At 40.1% G+C, this 25,452-nt stretch overlaps 2 protein-coding genes across 7 annotated transcripts in view; one reads left to right on the top strand and one right to left on the bottom strand.

The window, feature by feature from the left end:
- Nucleotides 1-938: 938 nt before the first annotated feature.
- Nucleotides 939-7,067, bottom strand: LOC306996336 (endothelial differentiation-related factor 1 homolog). Of its 2 annotated transcripts, XM_079608699.1 has the most exons (6): nt 6,982-7,067; nt 6,690-6,863; nt 3,734-3,785; nt 2,610-2,770; nt 2,039-2,132; nt 939-1,244 (listed from the first exon to the last, which is right to left on the bottom strand). In XM_079608699.1, the coding sequence occupies exons 1-6, from the start codon at nt 6,994-6,996 to the stop codon at nt 1,183-1,185; spliced, it is 558 nt and encodes a 185-aa protein (XP_079464825.1). In that variant the 5' UTR covers nt 6,997-7,067; the 3' UTR covers nt 939-1,182. The 2 variants fall into 2 exon arrangements, with proteins under 2 accessions (XP_079464825.1, XP_079464826.1); XM_079608700.1 differs by lacking the exon at nt 6,982-7,067 and having other exon boundaries at nt 6,690-6,844.
- Nucleotides 7,068-10,234: 3,167 nt separating this feature from the next.
- Nucleotides 10,235-25,452, top strand: part of prrc2b (proline-rich coiled-coil 2B) — a 44,115-nt gene continuing 28,897 nt past the window's right edge. For all 5 annotated transcript variants that reach the window (XM_079606529.1, XM_079606526.1, XM_079606528.1 and 2 more), the window contains exons 1-9: nt 10,235-10,391; nt 12,869-13,047; nt 15,695-15,872; nt 19,144-19,246; nt 19,412-19,475; nt 19,567-19,710; nt 22,010-22,308; nt 23,600-23,718; nt 24,342-24,505. In XM_079606529.1, the coding sequence (XP_079462655.1) occupies nt 12,933-13,047; nt 15,695-15,872; nt 19,144-19,246; nt 19,412-19,475; nt 19,567-19,710; nt 22,010-22,308; nt 23,600-23,718; nt 24,342-24,505 (1,186 nt within the window). In that variant the 5' untranslated portion in view covers nt 10,235-10,391; nt 12,869-12,932. The remainder of the gene's footprint in view (nt 10,392-12,868; nt 13,048-15,694; nt 15,873-19,143; nt 19,247-19,411; nt 19,476-19,566; nt 19,711-22,009; nt 22,309-23,599; nt 23,719-24,341; nt 24,506-25,452) is intronic.

Here is a 25,452-nt window from a genome sequence, read left to right as displayed (position 1 = left end):
TGTTTAATACGGTAAAGCTGCTGCTTTAACCCTCGCTGCTCTTCGCCTGTCACTCAAAAATGACAGATTTTTTTTTTTGTCAATGAAATGAATGCTATATTTTAGTTTGATAATGTTTTGTCATTTTCCTGTACCGGCGCATGCCTGTGACGTAAACGCGTACGCGACGCCTTCACTGTCTAGCAGACTTTAGCGTTTTTACCCTTTAGACGGGTAAAGGATACAGGTACAGGAGCGTCTACAGTTGGAAACTCAGGCCCTGTTTACACGAGAACGCTCGCGGGTGAAAATGTAAAAATATTTTAGGGATGTGCCTTTCGTTTACACGGCGACGCGTTTTTGGGGCTTAAAAACACAAAATAGTGAAACCCTCCTCCAGAGTGGAGATCTTAAAACCTCCAGCGCCGCGTTCCCGTCTAAAGGGTAAAAACGGTAAAAACGCTAAAGTCTGCTAGACAGTGAAGGCGTCGCGTACGCGTTTACGTCACAGGCATGCGCCAGTACAGGACAATAACACAACATTATCAAACTAAAATATAGCATTAATATCATTGACAAAAAAAAAAAAATTCTGTCATTTTTGAGTGACAGGCGAAGAGCAGCGAGGGTTAAAGCAGCGGCTTTACCGTATTAAACATGACAAACTGTGTCAGCGTCTCTTTCACTGTCAGTGCTCCACATCGCCACCTAGCCGTCTGGAGTGCACACTACATCCAATCTCACACACTTCTGCGTCACCATATGCAGATTCCCCCCCATAACGCTCGTCTAAACGCAGAATAAACAGTGATAACACAACGCCACTTTTGCGTCTTCTCTTCCGATTGTTTCCTTGTTCCTTCCTAAGTGTTAATCTAATGACCTGAAGTGTGTGTGTGTGTGTGTGTGTGTGAGGAAACCGTCTCCGGCTAGCAGTAATGCACATGACATCTCTAACATGAGATTTGAATCAGATTTTATTCGTGTTCAGCAACAGAAGCTTTGAGACGTGAACATGTCTGATCAAGGCCGCGGTCGAGCAAACGCGCTGTGACGATTATAATGTGTTCTCGGCTTCATCTCCACGAGAGAAGTGTTCATGTGACGCCGGATCTGCTCAAACACACCGCAGCGCTGCTTTCATCTCAAGGGTTTTCTTAATCCAGATTGACACCGGGTTCGACTCCAGATTCCAGGCGGTCTTCACTTCTTCTCAGCTTTGGCCTCCAGCGGCTGCCCGATGTCTTTCCCCCGAAGCTTCAAACCTGGAACATCAAGTCAAGCTTCATCTATACAGATCAATCGTTGCCTGGCCCTACTAGATTTCTTTTGAATATATGTGCATAATATATATATATACACACACACACACACCACCCTTTTTTACTGGTTTACTTTCTATCTCAAAATTATGACTTGGTGTGTCATAATAAAAATTGGTCATAACTTTGACTTGTTTATCATTATTTTGACTGTCAATTTTAACTTGGTCATAATTATGACTTACTTTTTTTGTAATTTAGACTTTTAATCTCATTATTATTACTTTGTATGTCATAATTTCAACTTTATATCACATCATTTTGACTTGGTATGTCATCACTTCAACTTTCCATCTCATAATTATGACTGCATGTCAATTTTTTTTGCCAACTTTAGCATTATTTTGACTGTCAATTTCAACTTTCTCATATAATTATGACTTAGTATGTCATGAATGAAGTAATAATTTCACATTTTTTTTATCATAATTATGACTTAGAAATACAAAAAGTCACTCATGACTTTAAATATTATCTCATAATTATGACTTACTATTTTTTTTGTAATAATTTCAACTTTTTATCATAATTATGACTTGGTGTTATATATATATATTTTTTTTTATTGTCAATTTTGATTTGTTTATCATTATTTTGACTGTCAATTTCAACTTTATCATATAATTAGACTTTGGTATGTCATGAATTTAGTAATAATTTATACTTTTATATCATAAAAGTTATTAATGAAATAATTTTTTGTCATAATTCTGACTCTCGCTGGACGAGCTGCTCACCGATGGCTCTCTCGATCTTGCCCATGACTTGATTATTGGGGATTGCCTTCCCACACTCGTAGTCGGCGATGACCTGAGGCTTCTCGCTGATCTTCTGGAGAACACACACACACACACAACACACTTCTGAAGGAGCGTTTCTGATCAACTTGATGAAAAAAGGCAGAATTTTTTATCTCGTGACCCAGTAACTGGACAGCGGCGGACGCCATGTTACGTTGAAGACCCGCGTGATTAAACCCCAGAGTGTGTGTCGCTCAGAGAGTGTGTGTCGCTCAGAGAGTGTGTGTCGCTCAGAGAGTGCGTGTTGCTCAGAGAGTGCGTGTCGCTCAGAGAGTGTGTGTCGCTCAGAGAGTGTGTGTCGCTCAGAGAGTGTGTCGCTCAGAGAGTGTGTGTCGCTCAGAGAGTGTGTGTCGCTCAGAGAGTGTGTGTCGCTCAGAGAGTGTGTGTCGCTCAGAGAGTGCGTGTCGCTCAGAGAGTGTGTGTCGCTCAGAGAGTGTGTGTCGCTCAGAGAGTGTGTGTCGCTCAGAGAGTGTGTGTCGCTCAGAGAGTGTGTGTCGCTCAGGCTTACAGTGGCGAGGTCCTTCTGCGTCAGACCCTGGTCCTGTCGGCCTTTCTGGATCACCTTCCCCACTTCCAGCGGCACCCGCTGGTGGTGCAGCTCCTCCGTCTCGTGGTCCAGTTTAGCCGTGTTCTTGGTCACCAGATGCTGCTTATTCTGACCCGCCGACCCTGAGGTCACAACACTGTCACTGAACTGGGAATACTGCAGATACTATCAGTGCACATCATCGTTGTGTTAATAATCTAGAATAAGTTCCTCTCGCAGCGTCTCTTTATGATGATGATGTGGGCGGGGCTATAACCTGTCACTCACACGAGATCAGCCAATAGCAAACCACAACCATCCAATCAATTCCTCAGACACAATCAAGCCCCGCCCACATTTGGAAAACAACTCATTGAAAAAATGTGGACTTTTGAGGGTTAAATGTAAAATAATACATGTCTGAATACAAAATAGATTAAATACATAATCATATTAATATGATTAAAAGATAAAGATGATTGATGTGATGTTATTACAGTGAGGGACACAGTTTTACAGTAGATGATGATGATGATGCGTGAGGTTAAAGGTTAAAGGTTAGTTTAGTTGTTGTTGTCATAGACATGTATAAAGGCTAGATGGCTCAAGGCGGAGTCAGCTGTGTCGTCAACTTGGCGGCCATCTTAGGTCAGGAGACTGCGCTGCTGCTCCCTGCTGCTGTGGACGGAAGGTGAGTGACAAATGCTCGTAACTTGCTGAATTCTTGACGGATTTACAAACGGTTTGGTTTATTACAAACCTTATTACCGTGGCTATGATTTGTTAGCTTCACGTTTTGAATGTATGCAGTATGCAGTTAAATAGCCGCATCCCTGACGTTTATGACACACCAAGCCGTTTGAAAATCGGTTGAAAATTGAGCAAGATATAGTTATTTCAGCGCTACATGCACAATAGACTTTAATGTTATAACTGGACGAGCGGTCCTGTCCTAAAATGGCCGCCGTGTGACGTCGCCAGGTCCCATTGGCTCTCAGCGCCGGTAAGCCATCTAGCCTTTATACATGTCTATGGTTGTTGTTGTCAAACACACTCCAGTAAATCTACAGTCCAACATTAGAACAAAAGTATTATTATTTCTTTACATTTTTTGGTGGTCTCCACGTCCTCTCCGCGTCTCTGAGCGGCAGCGACCGCCTACAATAAACAATAATAACTGATTATTATCAACCATAATCACACACAACATAAGCAGATTTCACAAGTCATTCTATTGCCATGCTTCACATGTCCCTGGGAAACAAAGTATACTTTATTGTATTTTAAATATATTCCCTTTTTCAATAGTATGTTGCAAATATACTAACAAATACTATCTTTAAATATATTAAATGCATCTAAATAGGTAAAAAATGTAGCATCATGCTTTTACCCATTTTCACAACACAACTTTAACACACTTTAAAAATTAAATATGCTTGAAGTGAACATTCTGTTTATTTTTTTAAGTGTGTTTACTTGCACTTTATTACAAATATATTTTAGGCATATTTTTAACTGTGCTGGAAATGATCATTGTAACAATGCATTAAAGTATACTTTCAAAAAAAATACATTATAGTAAACAATAGTGTTTTTTACAATGAATTATTTGTTTATTAATGTGCATTTGTTATTGAAGAGAAAGTGTGCAACGTGTAGTATTTGGAATAAGGCAGAGGAGCATTTACTTTACTCAAATATATAATACACTTATGAATGCAATGCATTTGTAATGTAATTGTAACACAAATAAAGTACACTTTAATATCACTAATCAAGCATGTAATTAGTCCCCACACATATACTGAGTATACTTGAAGTTGTTCCAATTTAGCACACTACGTTAATAAATACACTAAAAGTTATGCTTTACTACAATCTTATTAAAACTAAAATATACTTATTACAACATTAGTTGTTTCAAAACAGCAAACGTCTAGATAACTAATCATTAACACACTTGAAGTGTGTACGGATCATTAGTCTGCAAGTATACTCATGTTATCACCAGGGTTGCTTTCAATGCAAATTCGGATTATATGCAAAGCCCTGTCCACATTACATCTGGTTTCACAGCAGAACTCGGTTTACATCTCTGACATTTCTGTTCGTCCAAACAACAACAACACGAGAATTAAATATGTGACTGGAGACTTGTTATGGATCGAGAGAATGTTCTATTTCCGGTTTACAATAGTTAACATGAGCTAAGAATCAACAATACTTAGTTCACGAACAACAACAAAATATTTCCTTTTCCTCTTACTAACATTATTAAAATCAAAGTTTGTATTTAGCACTGTGTGTGAACTAACAATGAACAGCTGGATTTGTATTAACTAACATTATTAACAAAGAGTAATAAATACTGTAACGTGTTGCTCATTGTTAGTTCATGCTAGTTAATACGCTAACTAATGAACATTATTAATGGTGCTTGCCTATAGGCAAAGCAACATTAGTGTTATCTTGCATACTTATTTTTCTTCTTATTATTATTCCACACAAAAGTTTGGCGCGAAACTCGCCCCGCACCGTTTGTCACAGACCCCTGGGTGAGGTGTCAAATTGACCGGCTCATTGAGGAGAGGTGTGCTATATCTTTTCTAAGCGATCGGGTGTACGATGTTCGCACAGCGGACGAAAAAGCGGCCAAAAAAGTCCCATTGACTTAACATTGCGGAATTTTCAGAAATTCAAATCCCAACTGTCATTTTTCACACACACAGACACAAAGGGCCTGACACCCCTGCATGTCTCCCCCTCTCTCTCCCTCAGAGGATTTATATTATCCAGCAGCCAATAAGTAATGGCCTAAAATCTTCATAGCCACACCATAGCAACCAGTTACAGCACCCTAGCAACCATAGGCTATAGGCACGAGGCCGCAGGCCTCGTGCACTCATTATAATGCACTCGTTTAATAGAGATTTTAAATACTCTATAAAAACTCACTCATAGGCACGAGGCCGCAGGCCTCGTGCACTCATTATAATGCACTCGTTTAATAGAGATTTTAAATACTCTGCGGCCGAGTGCCTAACCTCAGCCCTAACCCCATAGTAACCATCTGTGAAAACTACCAACCAACTAGTAACACCATAGCAACCACCAAAAATACCTTAGAACACCCTAGCAACCACCCATAACACCCTAACAACCACCCAAAATACATCAGAACTCCCTAGCAACACCATAGCAACCACTCAAAATACCTTAGAATTCCCTAGCAACACCCTAGCAACCACCCAAAATACCTTAGAACTCCCTAGCAACACCCTAGCAACCACCCAAAATACCTTAGAACTCCCTAGCAACACCATAGCAACCACCGAAAACACCTTAGAACACCCTAGGAACCACACATAACACCCTAGCAACCACCCAAAATACCTAAGAACTCCCTAGCAACACCATAGCAACCATCCATAACACCCTAGCAACCACCCAGAACACCATAGTAACCACCCAGAACACCCTAGCAACCGCATAGCAACCACCCCGAATACCCTAGCAACCACCTAGCAACACCCTAGCAACCACCCAGAACACCCTAGCAACCACCCAGAACACCCTAGCAACCGCCTAGCAACACCCTAGCAACCAGCCAGAACACCCTAGCAACCACCTGAACAACATGAATAAGCCATATCTCAGCAGCAGAACATCGTACAGACATGGTTGTTTGCTCGTATGCAATCATGTACCACACTCTAGCAACCGGGTCGTGTTTTTTGACACTGCAAGCACCATTCACATTTTCTTCTGGAAATGTACGTTCTAGTTGTGAAGTGTTACCCATAGTTCATCTTCACATTAGCTTTTCAATGCAAATTCAGTTTATTTGCGAAGCACTTTCCGCTTTACATTATAGTTTCACAGCACTAACGTTACTCGGTTCAAATTACAGACATTGTTTCTGTTCGAACATGAAAATGAAACATGTGACTGTCTACAGTTGTTGTGGATCGAGGGAATATTCTAGATTCCAGCGCGCGCCACGTGTCGGCCAGCCGAACCCGAACCGAACCCTGATCCGGATCATCGGAACACACTCACCTGTCTGGATTTGGACTGCGAGGCAGAGGGGTTCTTCTTCCTCAACACAGTCACGGTGTCCCAGTCGCTCTCGGCCATGCTGTCTCTGTGTGTGTGTGTGTGTGTGTGTGAGATTAGAACCAGATCCGCTGGAGCAGATTCGCTGAACGCCAACAGCGACACCCGCAGTTCCAGCTGTCAATCAGCGTGAAATCAAAATGGACACTTCTTGTTATTTCTGTGTGGAATATTCTAATATTGCAGTAGCCTGTTTATTATTTATGAAGTTTTTTTAATATGCTTTAAGACAAACCACGTGTAAATTCATAAGTTGACAGCATTGTTGAGTATTTTCTCCTTAACTGCAGCGAACCAAAGTTCCGTTCCTCTTGCAGCATCTCTTCTCTTCTCTGTGGGCGGGGCTATAACCTGTCACTCACATGCGATCAGCCAATAGCAATCCACAACCATCCAATGGCAGTGCCTCCTCAAAAAAACCTGGATGAGAAATCCATCCACAGTACAAAAATAAAACAATGCAAATATTTTGTAATATATGGCATTATATCGTTCCTCAGAACCCAATGAGTTTTAACAGTTATATAATTCTGAAACACTCACAGACCTGTGGCTATATAATCCTAAAACACTCACAGACCTGTGGCTATATAATCCTAAAACACTCACAGACCTGTGGCTATATAATCCTGCAACACTCACAGACCTGTGGCTATATAATCCTAAAACACTCACAGACCTGTGGCTATATAATCCTAAAACACTCACAGACCTGTGGCTATATAATCCTAAAACACTCACAGGCCTGTGGCTATATAATCCTAAAACACTCACAGACCTGTGGCTATATAATTCTGAAACACTCACAGACCTGTTGCTATATAATCCTGCAACACTCACAGACCTGTGGCTATATAATCCTGCAACACTCACAGACCTGTGGCTATATAATCCTGCAACACTCACAGACCTGTGGCTATATAATCCTGCAACACTCACAGACCTGTTGCTATATAATCCTGCAACACTCACAGACCTGTTGCTATATAATTCTGAAACACTCACAGACCTGTGGCTATATAATTCTGCAACACTCACAGACCTGTTGCTATATAATTCTGAAACACTCACAGACCTGTTGCTATATAATCCTGCAACACTCACAGACCTGTTGCTATATAATTCTGAAACACTCACAGACCTGTGGCTATATAATCCTAAAACACTCACAGACCTGTGGCTATATAATCCTAAAACACTCACAGACCTGTGGCTATATAATCCTAAAACACTCACAGACCTGTGGCTATATAATTCTGAAACACTCACAGACCTGTTGCTATATAATCCTGCAACACTCACAGACCTGTGGCTATATAATCCTGCAACACTCACAGACCTGTGGCTATATAATCCTGCAACACTCACAGACCTGTGGCTATATAATCCTGCAACACTCACAGACCTGTTGCTATATAATCCTGCAACACTCACAGACCTGTGGCTATATAATCCTGCAACACTCACAGACCTGTGGCTATATAATCCTAAAACACTCACAGACCTGTTGCTATATAATCCTGCAACACTCACAGACCTGTGGCTATATAATCCTAAAACACTCACAGACCTGTGGCTATATAATCCTAAAACACTCACAGACCTGTTGCTATATAATCCTAAAACACTCACAGACCTGTGGCTATATAATTCTGAAACACTCACAGACCTGTTGCTATATAATTCTGAAACACTCACAGACCTGTGGCTATATAATCCTGCAACACTCACAGACCTGTGGCTATATAATCCTGCAACACTCACAGACCTGTTGCTATATAATCCTAAAACACTCACAGACCTGTGGCTATATAATTCTGAAACACTCACAGACCTGTTGCTATATAATTCTGAAACACTCACAGACCTGTTGCTATATAATCCTAAAACACTCACAGACCTGTGGCTATATAATCCTGCAACACTCACAGACCTGTTGCTATATAATCCTAAAACACTCACAGACCTGTGGCTATATAATTCTGAAACACTCACAGACCTGTTGCTATATAATCCTAAAACACTCACAGACCTGTGGCTATATAATTCTGAAACACTCACAGACCTGTGGCTATATAATTCTGAAACACTCACAGACCTGTTGCTATATAATCCTGAAACACTCACAGACCTGTTGCTATATAATTCTGAAACACTCACAGACCTGTGGCTATATAATCCTAAAACACTCACAGACCTGTGGCTATATAATTCTGAAACACTTACAGACCTCTTGCTATATAATTCTGAAACACTCACAGACCTGTTGCTATATAATCCTAAAACACTCACAGACCTGTGGCTATATAATCCTGCAACACTCACAGACCTGTTGCTATATAATCCTGAAACACTCACAGACCTGTTGCTATATAATTCTGAAACACTCACAGACCTGTGGCTATATAATCCTGAAACACTCACAGACCTGTTGCTATATAATTCTGAAACACTCACAGACCTGTGGCTATATAATCCTGCAACACTCACAGACCTGTGGCTATATAATCCTGCAACACTCACAGACCTGTTGCTATATAATCCTAAAACACTCACAGACCTGTGGCTATATAATCCTGCAACACTCACAGACCTGTTGCTATATAATTCTGAAACACTCACAGACCTGTTGCTATATAATCCTAAAACACTTACAGACCTGTGGCTATATAATCCTGAAACACACACAGACCTGTGGCTATATAATCCTGAAACACACACAGACATATGGCTATATACCACAAAACGGTATTTATTGTTTAAATTCATTTTTAAAAATGACCAAATTTGAAAGGTGAGACTTTGCTTAATATGTTTAATATCAAAAGTAACCTGGTGTGTGTCTGTCAGTGTGTTGTCAGTGTCCTCTCCGCTCCGCGATGTGTTTTTCACTGCGTGAGAACATGGTGTGTGTGAGAGCGGCGTAGCTTGTCGGACATTGTCGGACAGTAACTAAAGGGGGATGGGTCGGTCAAGTGTTCCAAAAACAAGAGGAATACCTTGTATCGCTAAGTATATGATCATTTAAGGCCATTAGTATATTTAGCTATGAATTAATCGACACATTAAAGTTGTGCATATGATTCCTCAACGCAGCATTGCGAGATGGGAACGATTTTAAATACAAACAATTGGTTAAATTTGAGTTTAAGGAAAATTCGTAAAGTCGGCATGAAACAAAAGTTGCGTGAACCGCTTTCTGGAACAAGAACAAATGTGGGCGGGGCTTGATTGTGTCCGTGGGGGATTGATTGGATGGTTCTGGTTTGCTATTGGTGGATCTCATGTGATTGACAGGATGCCCCGCCTTCGTCATCAGAGAAGAGATTCTGCAAGATCTGCTTCAAGATTATTTTTAATAATAATTATGTGTACCGATAAATCATTTAGAGTAAACCCTGCAATATTCCATTTAAAAAAAACAAGAAATTGTATTTGTTCCTGAAGGTGTCGCTGCGGCTCGGTGGTGACGTCATATCCGCTCAGGGCGGCAGCAGCAGCAGCTTCACTCTCAGGCCGGGAAAACCCGATAACAAGCGAACAGAGAAAAACACTGAGAAATCTCCATCCATCCTGCCGAGTTTCTGTCTCCGGTGGAAATATATCGATATATGTGATCAGAAGTAACAGTCATACGTTTAATCGGTGAGTTATGCGCGCGCTCCGTGCGGTTATTCGTGTGTTTCGGGCCGGTTTGTCGCAGGATGTCTGAGTGTTTGTGTCGCTTTGTTCTGAGGAGCAGCCATTTTTAATCGCCTCACACATCAACAAGTCCACTCAAAACCCTCATTAACGCATTGATTAGTCTACATGCAGGTCTATTTTAATTAAACACCCGCGATACTGGCGATTCTGTCCACGTTTGAAGCTCGTTTGTCGGTTCTGCTGAAGTTTATACATCAGAAGCGGCTCGCGGCTAATCTCCGTTAGCATTGCTAAAGCTCTCAGAGAATTTGCCAAAATTTCGCAGTTTATGTAAAATATCGTTATTAACCAGCGCTCACACGTATATGTACAGACTGCAGTGTGTGATCGTGTTGATCAGATGTGTGTGAAATGAGCAGTGTGTCCAGTAATCAGGCTGGAGAGCTTCTGTTTACATCTCATGCTAACCGACTCGGTTCGCGGACGAGTTCGTGTTTTAACCCGGAGATTCGGTGTGAGTGAATATAACGACTCGCTCGGTCCACTAACAGCAGATCGTGGTTTACAGAGTGGATTTGACGGATGTGTTGCTTTTACTTAGCATGGCACCAATTTCATATTTCGCTAATAATAAATCACTGTGATTCCACAATCGTCGTCTTGTTTAATGTGTGCTTGTTTTCTCGTGATATATTTGTGTATTTCTCATTTAAGTCTTTAGTTCTGGCTCTGGTGATGATGATGATGATGAAGGCCATGTATCAGTGGATATATAACGCTGTGTGTGTTAGTGTTCACGCACTTGCTTTTTTTAAAGGTTACACTTTATTTTAAGGTGTCTTTGTCCAAATACTGAGTAATATTAATGAGTAATATTAATGAATAACATTGTTTACTGTATAGTTAGGTTTAGTTACTGTGTGTATAATTGACTGTTATTACCTGCGTAACAAACACTGAAGTAAAATGGTCCCACTTTACATTAGGCGTCTTTAACTAGCAATGTGCTAGTGTGTACTAGCATCAAAAACATAATTATGTACATTATATTTACTGTGTTGATGTTGTTGTGACACACTTGTGTTGATGTGGGATATGAGTAATGTTAGGGACATGTGTATATATAAACAAACAATAAGTGCATTGTATCAAATTATTTATTTAAATGTCAAAAGATGCTTATTATAAGGTGGGACCAATACACTGTTACATTAGGGTTTTTATTTATTTATCTTTTCTGTCTTCATAGCTTCACTGTCCAAAATAATTGAAAAACGGCCTTTACTTTAACGGCCTGTAAATATTCTTTCTCTAATAAACATGTGTAAATTGAAGGTTTGCTCTTGAAGTTAAAGCTGAACATTATTTGCTGGATTTTGAAGGTGTATGGGACACAAGCGCAGATGTTTCGCATTCACACACTGCTCTGTCCTCAGTTAAAGCAGACGGTGTGTGTGTGTGTGTGTGTTGTTTACCAGAGAAACATCATTAATGACAGTTTTAGATGTGTGGGAATTATTTCTTTAAAGCGTTAGTTCATCCGAAAATTATCGTTCTGATATCTTCATGTCGCTCCAAACTCATCATAAGATCTCAAAGTCAAATGACTACTTAATATGATGAACAGATTTAATGTAAATCTTTAGTCTCGCATAAAAACTTCGATCTGCTCACACGCATCAACTAGCCTATAGCAAACTAACTGCAGAAAATGCTGTTCTTACTCAGTATTTTTTTCTTGTTTCCAGTCCAAATATCTTAAATCAAGATGCATTTACTAAAGTAGTAAAATGCCATAAGATATTATGTCTTGTTTTTTGGGAAAATAAATAAAAATTAAGTGAGTTTTTCCTTAAAACTAGCAACATTATCTGCTGATGGGGTAAGAAAAATCATCTTAATTCAAACAGAAACAACATTATTTTTCTGACCCCATTGGCAGATCATTTTGCTTTTTTTAAAGCAAGAAATCACTTAATTTTTATTAATTTCCCCAGAAACCAAGACATAATGTCGTATGGCATTTTCCTCATCTAGTAAATGCATCTTGATTTAAGAATGTTTATATATTTGAACTGAAAACAAGACACAAACACTGAGTAAGAAAAGCATTTTTGCAGGGCATGTCATGCATGTTTCTTTGAGCTTCTGCTTACCATATTTCATTTGTGTACTTTTATAGTGTCTTTTTATAGCCTTGAATCATGACATTGTTACATGTGTTGTTGTGCAACGCTTCTGTTTACTTGAACATGATGTTGCTTTGACATCTCCAGTCCAAGACGCTCTAAATGACCCCGGTTTGGGTCTAGCTTTTGTCAAGGTTTCTTCCTGACCTGGGTAATTATTCTGTCCAGATTGTGTTGTGCTGTTGACCAGCTTTGAAATGTGTCTGGCCCAGATCCTCTGTGGCGCTGCAGCCGGTGTAGGTTCAGGGCTGTAGAGGTATTGACTCTTCTTCTGTCGTGTCTCCACAGAAACAGCCGGTACTGAGGAAGAGGTGCAAAGAAAAATTCCCATAATCGATGACATTACATCGCAATGTCCGATCGTTTGGGGCAAATAACCAAGTCCAAGGATGGGAAAAGCAAGTATTCATCACTCAGCCTATTTGACAAGTACAAAGGGAAGTCAATAGAAACTCAGAAAACCACAGGTGAGTCTCCAGAACTCGACATGCAGACATCACATCCGTATGAGATCCTGTCTGGGAGTGATTATGATGCTCTTATTATACGTTTGAATTATTGAAAGACAAAAAACCAAGTCCTTGTAAGTCCTGGATTCTGATTGTACAGTATCTGTAATCTTATTCACGCGTTAATTCACTTAATCACGGTTTACTCTGCATTGTTATTTCTAACAGACGTCGTGCTCCTCAGACTTGGAGTCGTCTCCATGCGGACGTCATGCATTCAAGCTGTCGTTCATTAAAATGTTCACTGATTTCATAAAGCCCTTCCTTAAATGTCATATTGCTTCATATTCACATGTATCTCATCCACACCATGTTTAGCAGCACCAAAGCATCTCGTGTGAAAGATCGCTTTATATTCACTTTTATCCCGTCTGTCCTATATATCCCATAATCTACAGTCAAACCAAACATTATTCAGACACCAGATATAATTATGTTTTCACTAGTGTGTGCAGGACACTATAGTTCACTTCTGTAAGTGAGGAGAGCAAAATAAAGTAAACTGACATATTATTAGGGTCCGAAATGAACACGCATGCGGGAAGATGTTCCGTTTGGCGAGTAAAGAGGCTATCCGGCACACTGGCGGGTGAATGTTCATCAAAGTAATGTAATAAAATGTTCGGACACTCGGGAGGTCGTGAGATATAGCACACGTCATGAGTCAGTTAAACTGATAATCGCGTCAAAGCAGCCGGTGTACGGCACGAGTCAGTTAATCGCGTCAAAGCAGCCGGTGTACGGCACGAGTCAGTTAATCGCGTCAAAGCAGCCGGTGTACGGCACGAGTGTCCTGCTCGAGCTTTATCCCGGGCCGGCGGCAATCACCGGAGCTTTCAATGTTGCAGTAGCTTCAGATAGAAAGATGACAGATATGTGTGTGCAAATGATTTGTTGATATGCAGAGAACAGTAGCCATTCCTTTCAACATAAAAACGAGAGAGAGTGTGTGTGTGAGAGAGACAGTGTTTGCTGTAGCCTGTGACGTGGTTGTGTATGATCTGGCAATAGGGGACAGCCTATACGCTGGTGAAAATCAGGCCGACTCCCCGAATTTTTTTTTCGAGTGATCAAGTCAATACTAAAAACCCGTTACGCGCGTAAAAAAATCCTGAGGCGTAGAGTGCGGCGCGGTAGACCGCATGATTTTATGTAGTGCTTTTTGTGCATTCACGCGTTAGTTTCTTGTCTACCGCCCGAGTTGAAAAATCTGAATTTCTGCGTCAATTCGCGCCGGGTTAACCAATCAGGAGCCGGCTTGCTGCTGTCACGTGGTGAAGTGACGTGATAAACGGGGGAAGGCCCACTTTTCAGATTATAATGTCATTTTAAATGTTTGGCCTCAATAAATTATTCTGTAATGACTAAATGCCCGCGTGAAAGAAGGAATGACACTGTTCAGATGTGAACTATGAATGTGACACTGAACACTTGCAGTCGTCGGCTACATTTCTGAGTGAGATGAAGAAAAACTCACATAATTAAAGAAGTCGTTTGACCGACGTTATAACGAGTCACTAATGTATTTTAACTTATATTTTTCATATAATAGAGCCGAAGCTATAGATTGTGAATTTAAACATGTCTCGTTTACCAGCGGCAGACGTCAGGAGGACTAGCCGAGGTGCGGCGGCTCCAGGCGGGTCACATGAGCGCCGCTGATCGTCTGGATCTCACAATGCCGAAACGTCAGATCAAATGTTTTAAATAGGCGCTATCTTTATAAACAAACCACAGATTTGAGCTTTAAACAACTACATTCTCGACTGAACAACTCTTAAAACTACATTTCGTGACACAATAACAGTAGTATTTTAAAATTTCACCGTCTAGCACTTGCTTCTCCCAGAAGAAGCGGATTTCGCCTCAGACGCGCGTCAATTTCGCTCCAAACGGTTGCTTTTTACGCCCGTCCATTTAGCTTTGGGCGCGCGAATGCATTCAAAATGTTCAAGCATCAAACTAGATGCGGCAGGCGCGAATTTGACACGCTATTCGCGTCCGGTGTGAACGCATAGTAAAAATTATCGGGAGGTGCTCGTAATTCCTCTCACACACTGCGAGCCGCGACCATGCGAGCATCATCGATTTCTCCCGAAGATCGCCTGCGAGCTCGTAAACACAGCAAACATCGCAGCGTGAAAATGTTTGTCCTCCTGTAGCTAGACTAGTGTTTTTGTAGGTAGTTTTTGTGAAGACTATTTAGCAGACGTGGGCCAGTATTGGTCATTTCTCAGATTTTGTTAAGCTTTTTTTGTAAACAATTGTAAATACAGTAAAATAACAGGCCTGCTGATGCGGACATTGAGAGCTCGATGCTTTCCCATGGCTCTGTAACATCAGGTTAATGTTTGTCTCCAGATAATTTTAAATTAATATAAATTTTTTTTTTTTTCATTATACATTTCAAATTTAGCTCTGGGCAAGTTTTTAAGTTTGTATTCAACTGAGTTCTGCTCATATTTTATCACCGTTTTCTAAACTATAGTGAATAAACTGTGATGATGTGAGAAGTATTGAAGTGTCTGAATAAATGTTGGTCTGAGTGTATATGATGTTTTCCGCTGTATGTTTGTGCTGACCGCCTCTCTCCGGTCTCCCGCAGTTGTTGCACGACATGGCTTACAGAGTCTTGGCAAAGTGGCCGCTGCCCGGCGCATGCCTCCTCCCGCTCACCTGCCGAGCCTGAAGTCTGAGAGTAAAGGAAACGACCCCAACGTGTTTATCGTGCCCAAAGACGGTACAGGATGGGCAAACAAGCAGGATCAACCCGATCCAAAGAGGTCAGGCCCGAATGCGCAGTAAAACATTTCTACAGATGATGAGCGGTAGAGTGTTTTGTGTCGTTTTACAGCCGGTGTGAGCAAAGTCCCTCTGTAGTCGATACTTGTATCCCTTAAAACCAGAGGTGGGTAGTAACGAAGTACATTTACTTCGTTACATTTACTTGAGTATTTTTTGGGAAAAATTGTACTTTTAAGAGTAGATTTAAATGTGGGTACTTTTTACTTTTACTCGAGTACATTTCTAATAAAAAAACGGTACTTTTACTTCGTTACGTTGAGCGATGTTCCTCTCGTTACTTTATTTTAATGCAATACGTGTTGTTAAATGCGTAGTTTATTCCAAGCGCGCTGTATCTTTTTTCTGGGCATGAGCGATGCTCAATTCACAAATGAATCACTCTTTTGAGTCGATTCTGTTCAAAGACTTCATCAAACATGTGGGCAGATCTGTCTAAATCGGTTCGCGAATCAGTTTGTATGATCTGTTCAGTTCCCTGCACGCACTGAATCGTCTGAAGCGCTTTCAATTCACACTCGACTCGGAGTCGTAACAGGAAGATTTAAGAACATCAAGAGCGTTGGATGAAGTGGCTGTGGACCTTCAGTACAGTCAAGTGAACGCAAATCTGCAAATGCATAATTTTTGCCAGCGATGAAGATCTCTATTATCTTCGTATGCTGAGGACGATATATCCTGTGGAACGAATATCGTTCCACAGGACGATATTCGATTTAATTTCATTCAGGTAATACATTTTACAACCAAACAGATTATTACGATATGATAGCACTACTTCAAAGTATGACATTACCCGTTTTTTTTGGACATATACATTACTTTATACAATAAATAAGCTACCATTGTCCACATATGAAATGAACACCCGCCATCCCGCGGTAATGTGTGTGTATTGCGCAGTCGCGTGCGAACTCAACTTGAAAACGAATGCCTTTGCCTGCCTTAGACACTGTTGACCAGTTTAAACATGCTTGCAGAAATATACATTTGATTACATTTTGGAGAACAGACAGAAGAAGATCCGTCGATGTGCGTTTGATCGTCGTTTGTGTTCAGATGTTCAGTAGCGGTCAGCGCGAGCACATGTGAAGAGTTTTAACTCTTTCTTCTCTGTGTCGATGTTTCCCTTTACATGCCTTTAAATGCAAAACTCTGCAGATACACTATATTTCGACATTGTCTAATAATCCAACTGTAGTTGTATAAGTTACTATTATACAAACCAAAGGACAGGCAATGATTTTCGGGCTACAGATGGCAGAAATAATGCTTGTCTCTTCTGTTTTTGTGGCAAAGATAGCCTATCTAATTATGATAATAATAGTCATTTAAATAAAAAATATCTAAATAATATCATGTTTTATATATATATCATAGTATATATAGGCCTATGATCCGAAGTAACTAACTATAGCTACTTGAGTAGTTTTCTCATTGGATACTTTTCTCATTGGATACTAATTATGATAATAATAGTCATTTAAATAAAAAAATATCTAAATAATATCATGTTTTATATATATATGATATATATCGGCCTATGATCCGAAGTAACTAGTAACTAACTACTTGAGTAGTTTTCTCATTGGATACTTTTTTACTCTTACTCAAGTAACTATTAAGATTGTTACTTTTACTTTTACTTTGAGTAAATATTTCTAGAAGTACTTGTACTTTTACTTGAGTACAGTTTTTGGATACTCTACCCACCTCTGCTTAAAACTCATCTCTGATCACCTAAATTACATATTTAAAGGTTTTTCCTTAAAAATGCCTCAAAATATCTTGAATGTAACTCGACACATGCCTCATTTAGTATGCGCGGTTCTATGAATATGCAAATGAGTCCCGCCTCCACTCACTCACTCAGAGATCCACTGGTGGACGATCACACGTTGATCTGATTGGTCAAGGTAGTTTGTGACGTCAGAAACACCAGCGATTTCAAACCGTGTGTTTGAGACTGTCTTTGGTTCACTGCAGTTTTAAGCAGAAAATACTCAGCAATGCTGTCCACTTATGAACTTACACATGTGTGTGTTAAAGCAGATTAATAACTCCACATACACACATAAACTACAGGAAAAGCTGGATTTACACCACAAAGGGAGATGCTCATTACAGTGTCAGTCTTCTGTTTTTCAGGGAAGTGTTTTTTCTAAAAGTATGACCCATGTGAGTTGTGTAAATCCATAAATAAACTGGTTGAGGGTGGGGTTCTGGTTACTGTATGATGAAATCGCATAATACATTTATTTCATGTACGGATTGCTTGTGTCAGCGCTGCACGAGCTCGCATGTGGGCCAGGGATGCGGATAAAAGGCGATGGTGTTACTCGTGAGTTTTGACTAAACCTTGTTCTTGGAACGTGATATGTCTCAGTGCGATCATGAAATCACAAAAAGACCGTGATGAAGCCAATCAGTGTATGGGGATGATAAGGAGGCCATGATGGACAGAGGCCGAGGGCCAAATGTGGCCAGGATGCCGGAGTTACACCCCTACTCTTATTCGAAGGACATCCTGGGATTTGTAATGACCACAGAGAGTCAGGACCTCGAAGGACGGATGAGATAATAAACAATTATTATTAATAATCAATAATTGTGAGCGACGAGGTTAATCAATAGCATTTGCTTCTTTTGAAGCCATCAGCACGCATTTTCAACTCCGTTTTAAAATAATTAAGTGGAATTCCTGGTGAAAAACTACATTACCCATGACGCTGTACAGAAAATTCCACCAATCAGAGAGTCGAAACAAGCTAAACACTTTTTAGCTCCGCCCACTGCCATGAATCACAGCAAATGGACTTTATGCACAGCTGCACTACTTCCTAAACTTTAGCCGGCTCCTTTGTTTCCTGTCTGCCATTATTGGATAAACTGATTAATCCAGGTGTGTTTGATTATTGTTGTTGGTCAGACACACCTGGATTAATCAGTTTGTCCAATAATGGCAGACAGGAAACAAAGGAGCCGGCTAAAGTTTAGGAAGTAGTGCAGCTGTGCATAAAGCCCATTACACAATCAAGTCAATCTCTTATAATACTTAAATATATGCATATTGTGCAATAAACTTTTATATATATTATTATAAACAGCAACATTACACACTAACTACAGTTAGAAAACTTAAATCATAATCAACCACCCCTTTAAAATGACTTGGTTCTCAAAATATCCAGTTCTATTTTTGTATGTGAACGTCTGATTGGCTGACGGTTTGGTCTCGTTTTCCTCCTCTAGTTCCGTTGCATCTTCAGCACAGCTGCCGGAGTCGCAGCCACCGCTGGCTTTACAGAAATCTGTCTCCAATCTTCAGAAGCCCACGCCAATCACCAGCCAGGAGGTACAAACACCACCCTCAGCATCTCTTAAGGAGTTTACACACACACACACACACACACACACATCGAATAATTGATTACTGACGGGTTATTTGGTTGCATGTAGCCGTTGAGAGATTCGTGTCACTCGTGATGACGTGTGTGTGTTGTTGTGGTTGTTCCTCTAGAGCACAAGTACAGGTGGACCAAAGCAATGGGCACAGGTCAATGGAAAGGCAGTAGATCAAGATGGTAAAAATCTGTTTATTCCCATCTCTATTTTTTGTTTTGAGTGATCAGATGCGGCTCGTTGCGGTGTTCACATTGGTCTGTGTGTGTTCAGGTTTAAAGGTCTCAAGCCGACTGCAGCCCTTCTCTCACGAGGAATTTCCGACGCTGAAAGCGGCAGGAGAACAGGACAAGGTTGGCAAGGAAAGAAGCGTCTTCGATCCGTCGTATGGGCCCGGACCAAGCCTCCGCCCACAGAGTGAGTCCTCTACAGTCACACCGTTACATACTCACTAGAACATTGATCATTGTAGCCAATCACAGACCTATCCGATGAGCTCGTGAACACAACGGCCAATTAGGGCTGTGCGATATGACGATATATATCGGATGGACGATATAAAAAGTCTATCGATTCATATTATGCTCTATCGTTCATATCGTGGTGTCGTAAAAAACATTGTTTACGGCAAAACTTTTTCATCATTTGGAGGACTGCAATCTTACACGCCGCCATGAGAATGCAGGCAGAAACGTGAATAACATGGCGAGTGAAGGGTGATAGAACTAGAACCGGGTGTTTCCGAGCAGGACCAGCCAGGACAAACCGAGGAGCTCGATCGTTCCTAAATGAGGGGCTACCTCTGTAGCATGAACATGATTTGGTTAAATTTCTATATGTTTGGTTGACTATTATATTTTGATAATGAACATGCTGCTATGTCAAGCAATGCAAGAACGTATGCGCGTGCCGTGAAGCGTCGGCGCGATCACAGGAACAGGAATCCGTTACTCCGTAATTTATGGTGATACGGATAGAAGCAAGAAATGATTAAAAACTGTAAAGCCGTAAAATACAGAAAACAAGCTCGATTCCCTTTTCTAACATCTCGGTTTCCTTTTTGTGAACTTTGGACCCTGTCGCATGATCCGAAGCTCAGCAAAATGCTTCCTTTCGTTTTGTTAATCTGTAATTATTTAAGGCAAATAGCCTATATTTCGCATATAGGCCTATATATTAGTTTTATATATTTAGCTTTATTCTTTTTTCTCCGTTCACAGAAGCGCTTTAAGTGCGTGATGTGACGTTGTGTGGATCCATGTTCTAATCTACACTATCCTGCAATTTTCGCTGGTTTCAAAAAACAAAAAGTTGCATATTACCTGCTATTCATTTTCACTGAAATGTAGGCCTAATTTTTTGACAGTTGGTGACATACAGTATGGAAAACTAACGCCAGCGCATTCCCATTGCGACTTATCAATAATGACTGACAGCTGAGCATTTCACTCACGTTAGATAGGCTATGCGCGTCAATATCACATTTGCTCAGTCTGTACTATTTTAATTCATGATTGGTTGACTGGCAAATTAAAATAGTTAACAGAACGATAAAATAACGTTGTTAACCGGTTAATGCCCATTTCAAATAAGCGTGTCTGTTCAGAACGATTCAATTTGATTTGGTTTCCGTTTCTGGTTATGCTCCTGTCAAAATTTCGTTTGTTTGTTTTCGTTCATTGAACAGGTTCGGAGCCCTGATTTCTGCTACATTAAACATCTTCCATTGAATTTTTACATTTGGTAGCCTATTTTATATAGCAATATTTTATGTTGGGCCTGTAATCATTTGTTTTTGAAAAGTGTTTTATATTTCGTTCATATTTTATATTTCTACATTCTTAATCAAACATTTGCCCTTTTTTTTTTAGAATATAATATATAATATATATATAAAAAACATTTTTGAGGATATACTTAATATATACTCAATATATAGGCTATATCAACTTTTCTTTTATTTGATATATGCTAAAAGTATTTTCCATGTAGTAATTATATAAATTATTAATTGATTGAATTTACAGAAAAGGTACTATATCGTGATATATATCGTTATCGGGATATGAGATGACTTATATCGTGATATGAGATTTTGGTCATATCGCCCAGCCCTACGGCCAATCAGAGGCGTTTATGATTCCACTCAACAGCGCTCAAAGCCTCACATTTTTACAATTTCAGTATCGACTTGGTACAGAAGTTTTTTTTTTATTGCACTCAATCGTTTGATAATGCCTCAGTATAAAGTGCTGATCTTTCGTGTGTTTGTCAGATGTGTCGAGCTGGTGGGAGACAATTATAAAACAATGATGATGTGCACCTGTAAATCATTTAGAATAAACACTGACAAATGTAAACATTTTATTGGAATATTGCCGTTTTGGTTTCATATGTGCGTTACTAGGTTTTTTTTTTTTTTTTTTTTTCTCTCAATCGTTTGATAATGTCTTATTATATTAGTATTATATTAGTATAAAGTGCTGATGTTTCAGACGTGTCGAGCTGGAGGGTGTGGGAGACAATAATGATGTGCACCTGTAAAACATTTAGAATAAACACTGACCATTTCAATTTTTTTATGGAATATTGCAGTTTTGGTTTCGTGTGTGTGCCATTGCATCACTAGTCAATCTGTGTTACTATGTTTTTTTTTTTGTTGCACTCAATCGTTTGATAATGCCTGTCTAACGTGCCGGTGTTGTGTGTTCGTCAGACGTGTCGAGCTGGAGGGAGGGTGGTGGGAGGAACCTTCAGCCTCCAGCTCTGTGTTCTGCTTCTCCTGCCTGCGACCCGGACACCAGGAGCATCGGCTCATCTGAGGCCATCACTCCGCTTCCTCCTCTCCCTCTTCCTCCCCTTCCTCCTCCATCACCCTCCTCCTCCACTGCTGCTGCCCCGTCTCCTGATGTGAAGGAGCCGTCGCTGAGACCCGCTCAGCCCCGCAGACCCACCCCGTCAGCCCAGTACCAGCACCACACCACCACCACATACCACGACATGCTGCCTGCCTTCGTGAGTCTACACACCTCATCATTATAGAGAGCCATTCTAACGCTGTAAAGGTGCAGTGTGTAAGTTTTAGCCGCATCTAGTGGTGAGGTTGTGAATCGCACCCAACAGAAGTTACGGTGGCCAACAGGAAGTGATGTTGTCGTCTGAGACTGCAGAGAGTAGCCAGTTAAACAAGGTTTCTTTACAAAGTTTAAGAAATTTTTTACTTAACTATTCAAGAAAACGATGTTATCGTGAATATTATTGTTACTTGTTGATCATTGTGTCAGTGTTTTATTGGCTGACTTTACCTCGCTTCTTATCATGAAGAACAACACAGTGACGAAACGCGTTTGTCCACTCAGGGCCACCGTAGAAATATGTCGATGTTAGGGGACCCGCGGTGTGTGTAGACAGAAACGCCTCATTCTAAGCTAATAAAAACATAACGGTTCAAGGTCTTTATACACCACTGAAAACTTAGATATGTATATGATATTGCATTTCTGTCAACAGATCCTCCTAAATATTACACACTGCACCTTTAATATCAGTTGATGTTATATGAGCAGTTCCTTAAAAGCATTGTTTGATTTTAAAAACCCTGCAGATGCCCTTCCCCAGTATACAGTATTAAGTAGAGATGCACCGATGTATCGGCCGATTAAAGCTGTGATTTTGGCTATCGGCCCATTAGTGCTCTCCACGTGTCGGTTAAAAATTACTGGAATTGTTTTTTTATTTCAATGAAATGTAATATATTTTAGTTCGATAATGTTTTAATTTATTGAATAATTTGTATTTTTAGGTGATTTTATGGTTACGCTGCATTTATAACCCATTGATTAACTTTTTGAGCATAGCCCTTAAAATTTAATTTCCAGCTTGAACTGTGGTAAATCTTGAATGCTTTAGAGTGACAGACTAAAGTTTGATCTCTTTTCAAAGACGACACATGGCAGATTATTGCTGAAGTGAACTTTAAAAAAAAAAGTTACAGAAATGGATGTTTATTATGAAAAATTTGCAAAAATACGATTTAATTTTTTTTATATAAAATGCATATTTATATTTTCAAACACATGTTTTACTCTAAAACTGAGAAAATCAAAGCCATAAATCTAAAGTTGTGTAAAAAAAGAAGAGCTTTCAGTAAGATTTAGTTTGGCGCAGTATCTCTAGTGTTAAGCACACTGATATGTTATGTATTTGGCCAGCGTATCCGTCATCGACCGTAATGCACAAATAATTTCCGCCTAGATTCTGGATGTGTTTTGGTTTCTGTGTGTCATGTTTGCTGTTTGTTCATCAGATGTGCCCTAAAGAGACCCGTGATGCCCCGGGCTCCTCGGATCACGGCCCGACCGCAGTGGTGGCTCCTGTGCGCTTTGATTCCCGGTTGAACTTCAGACCAGCGCCAGAACCTGTCAAGTAAGCCTTGCGCTAATCAATAATCATGTACAGTTGAGGAAAGCTTGCTGTGTATTAGGCTTGCTACGATCGGTGTTGACTTACCAGTGTTCAGAAGCAACACCGGTTACATCACTTGCCCACGCGGCACCACCGATTCAATTTTCTTTTTTCTTGTAATATAATTATTTAGTTCAGTTAGAGAACAGACACCAATTAAAAACTAAACGTTTCTGCTTAGTAGATCGTGAGCCGAACGAGTCGCAGCACAGATCAGCAACACGAGTATTTAAGCGAATTTGTAATTGTACTACTGTTTTGTTGTGTTTTTCATTAAGAATAATAGTCAAGCAATCCGCCCCCAAATTGGCGCTAATTTAAAAGTGAAACTAAAATGCGCACAGCCATTCATAACGGTGCGTGTCCACGGTGAATAGTGTTTTCGGTTCATTCCTATGGAAAAAACGCTCGCTCTGCTCCATTGTGAATGCCTGTGCGAACTTGCGCACTTTAGTTTCGCTTTCAAATGAGCGATTTAAAAGCCCCCGCCGGTGATACCGGTGTTCTCACACTTCGATTAACCGGTGGGAAAATATCCTCATCGTCACATCCCTACTGTATAAATTCTTGCTTTTTTTCCACAGTGGTGATTTAAGGAGAGAAGCCCGATTCCCACGGAACCCCCCGCGCCCTTCGGGTCGCCCGATCAGACGCCCGGGAGATCGAGCGCCCCGTCCTGCCATCATCAACCCTGATGACCTGAAGGACCTCGATGAACTGGACAACGACTGTGAAGACGGCTGGGCGGGTGAGCGGTCGCTAGCTCTCTTTAGCTGAAGCAGAAGATGTGTTTCCACCAGTGCGCTCAGTGTTAGGACTGAGTATCGAGTTCCGTGGTGATTCACAAACTTGCAATTAGCTTATCATTTATCAATATCATATTATATCAATGTCAATCTTAAAAGGCAAATATCTCTAAACTAGAGCTGTAAACTGATTGATGATCGATTAAGGCCGGGTATCGCGTTTAATTCTTTTTAGGCGTTGACTGAGTTGCTGAGTTTACCATCGAGTATCAAACAATGTCTTGTTATTCGGTACCAGATTGCGATGCCTGAGGGGTTAATCTGGCCAGCGTCAGTGAAACGATGAGCATGACTGATGTGCCCAAATCATGTCTGCGCCACACAGAGACACGCAGAACTTAATATTTAATAGTCCTTTTGCCGATTAATATTCTCACTTTGACAACTTTTAATTTGAGATAAACTATCATCACAGAAGAAACTACACGGCAACCCGTCAAAATAAGCGTTTGGTTTAACTTAAGAAACTGCGATCGAGCTGTATTACTCTTGTGCAGTATAATGTACATATTAATGTTAATGCTACTACTACTAATACAATTATATTTAAAACTAATTTTCTTCCATCTTATAATGTTAACAGTAAACCTCTGTGTAGCACTTGTTTGCCAAAAAATTAAAGGGCTTGTTTGATTTTCATTTGAATAAAATATAAATGTTTTATGCCTTCATTTGAGTACCAGACTAATTAAAATACACAACACAGAAAAAAGAAAAGAAAAAAAATCATAGGGCCCATTATTGAATACAAATGAATAAATTAAGTTGTTTACAAATTAATAAATTGTTGTTTTTAATGAATTCAATTAATTAGATATGTTTTTGATTAAACCATAATGTAATCTAGACTTAATAAAACAAAGCACAGAACTGGGTAAAAATGGAATAA

The sequence above is a fragment of the Phoxinus phoxinus genome, assembly GCF_949152265.1.
Source record: "Phoxinus phoxinus genome assembly, chromosome: 3".
Lineage (NCBI taxonomy): Eukaryota > Metazoa > Chordata > Actinopteri > Cypriniformes > Leuciscidae > Phoxinus > Phoxinus phoxinus.
Note: the sequence above shows the minus strand (reverse complement) of the source record. Positions and strands in the feature narration are given on the sequence as shown.

Bases quoted from the DNA above. Each gene is read 5' to 3' on its own strand.
- LOC306996336 (XM_079608699.1), bottom strand. The intron at 2,771-3,733 runs GTAAAGAAATAA...TTGTGACCTCAG, and splicing joins CGTGGAGACCACCAAAAAAT to GGTCGGCGGGTCAGAATAAG. The intron at 1,245-2,038 runs GTGAGCAGCTCG...TTGATGTTCCAG, and splicing joins CAAGATCGAGAGAGCCATCG to GTTTGAAGCTTCGGGGGAAA.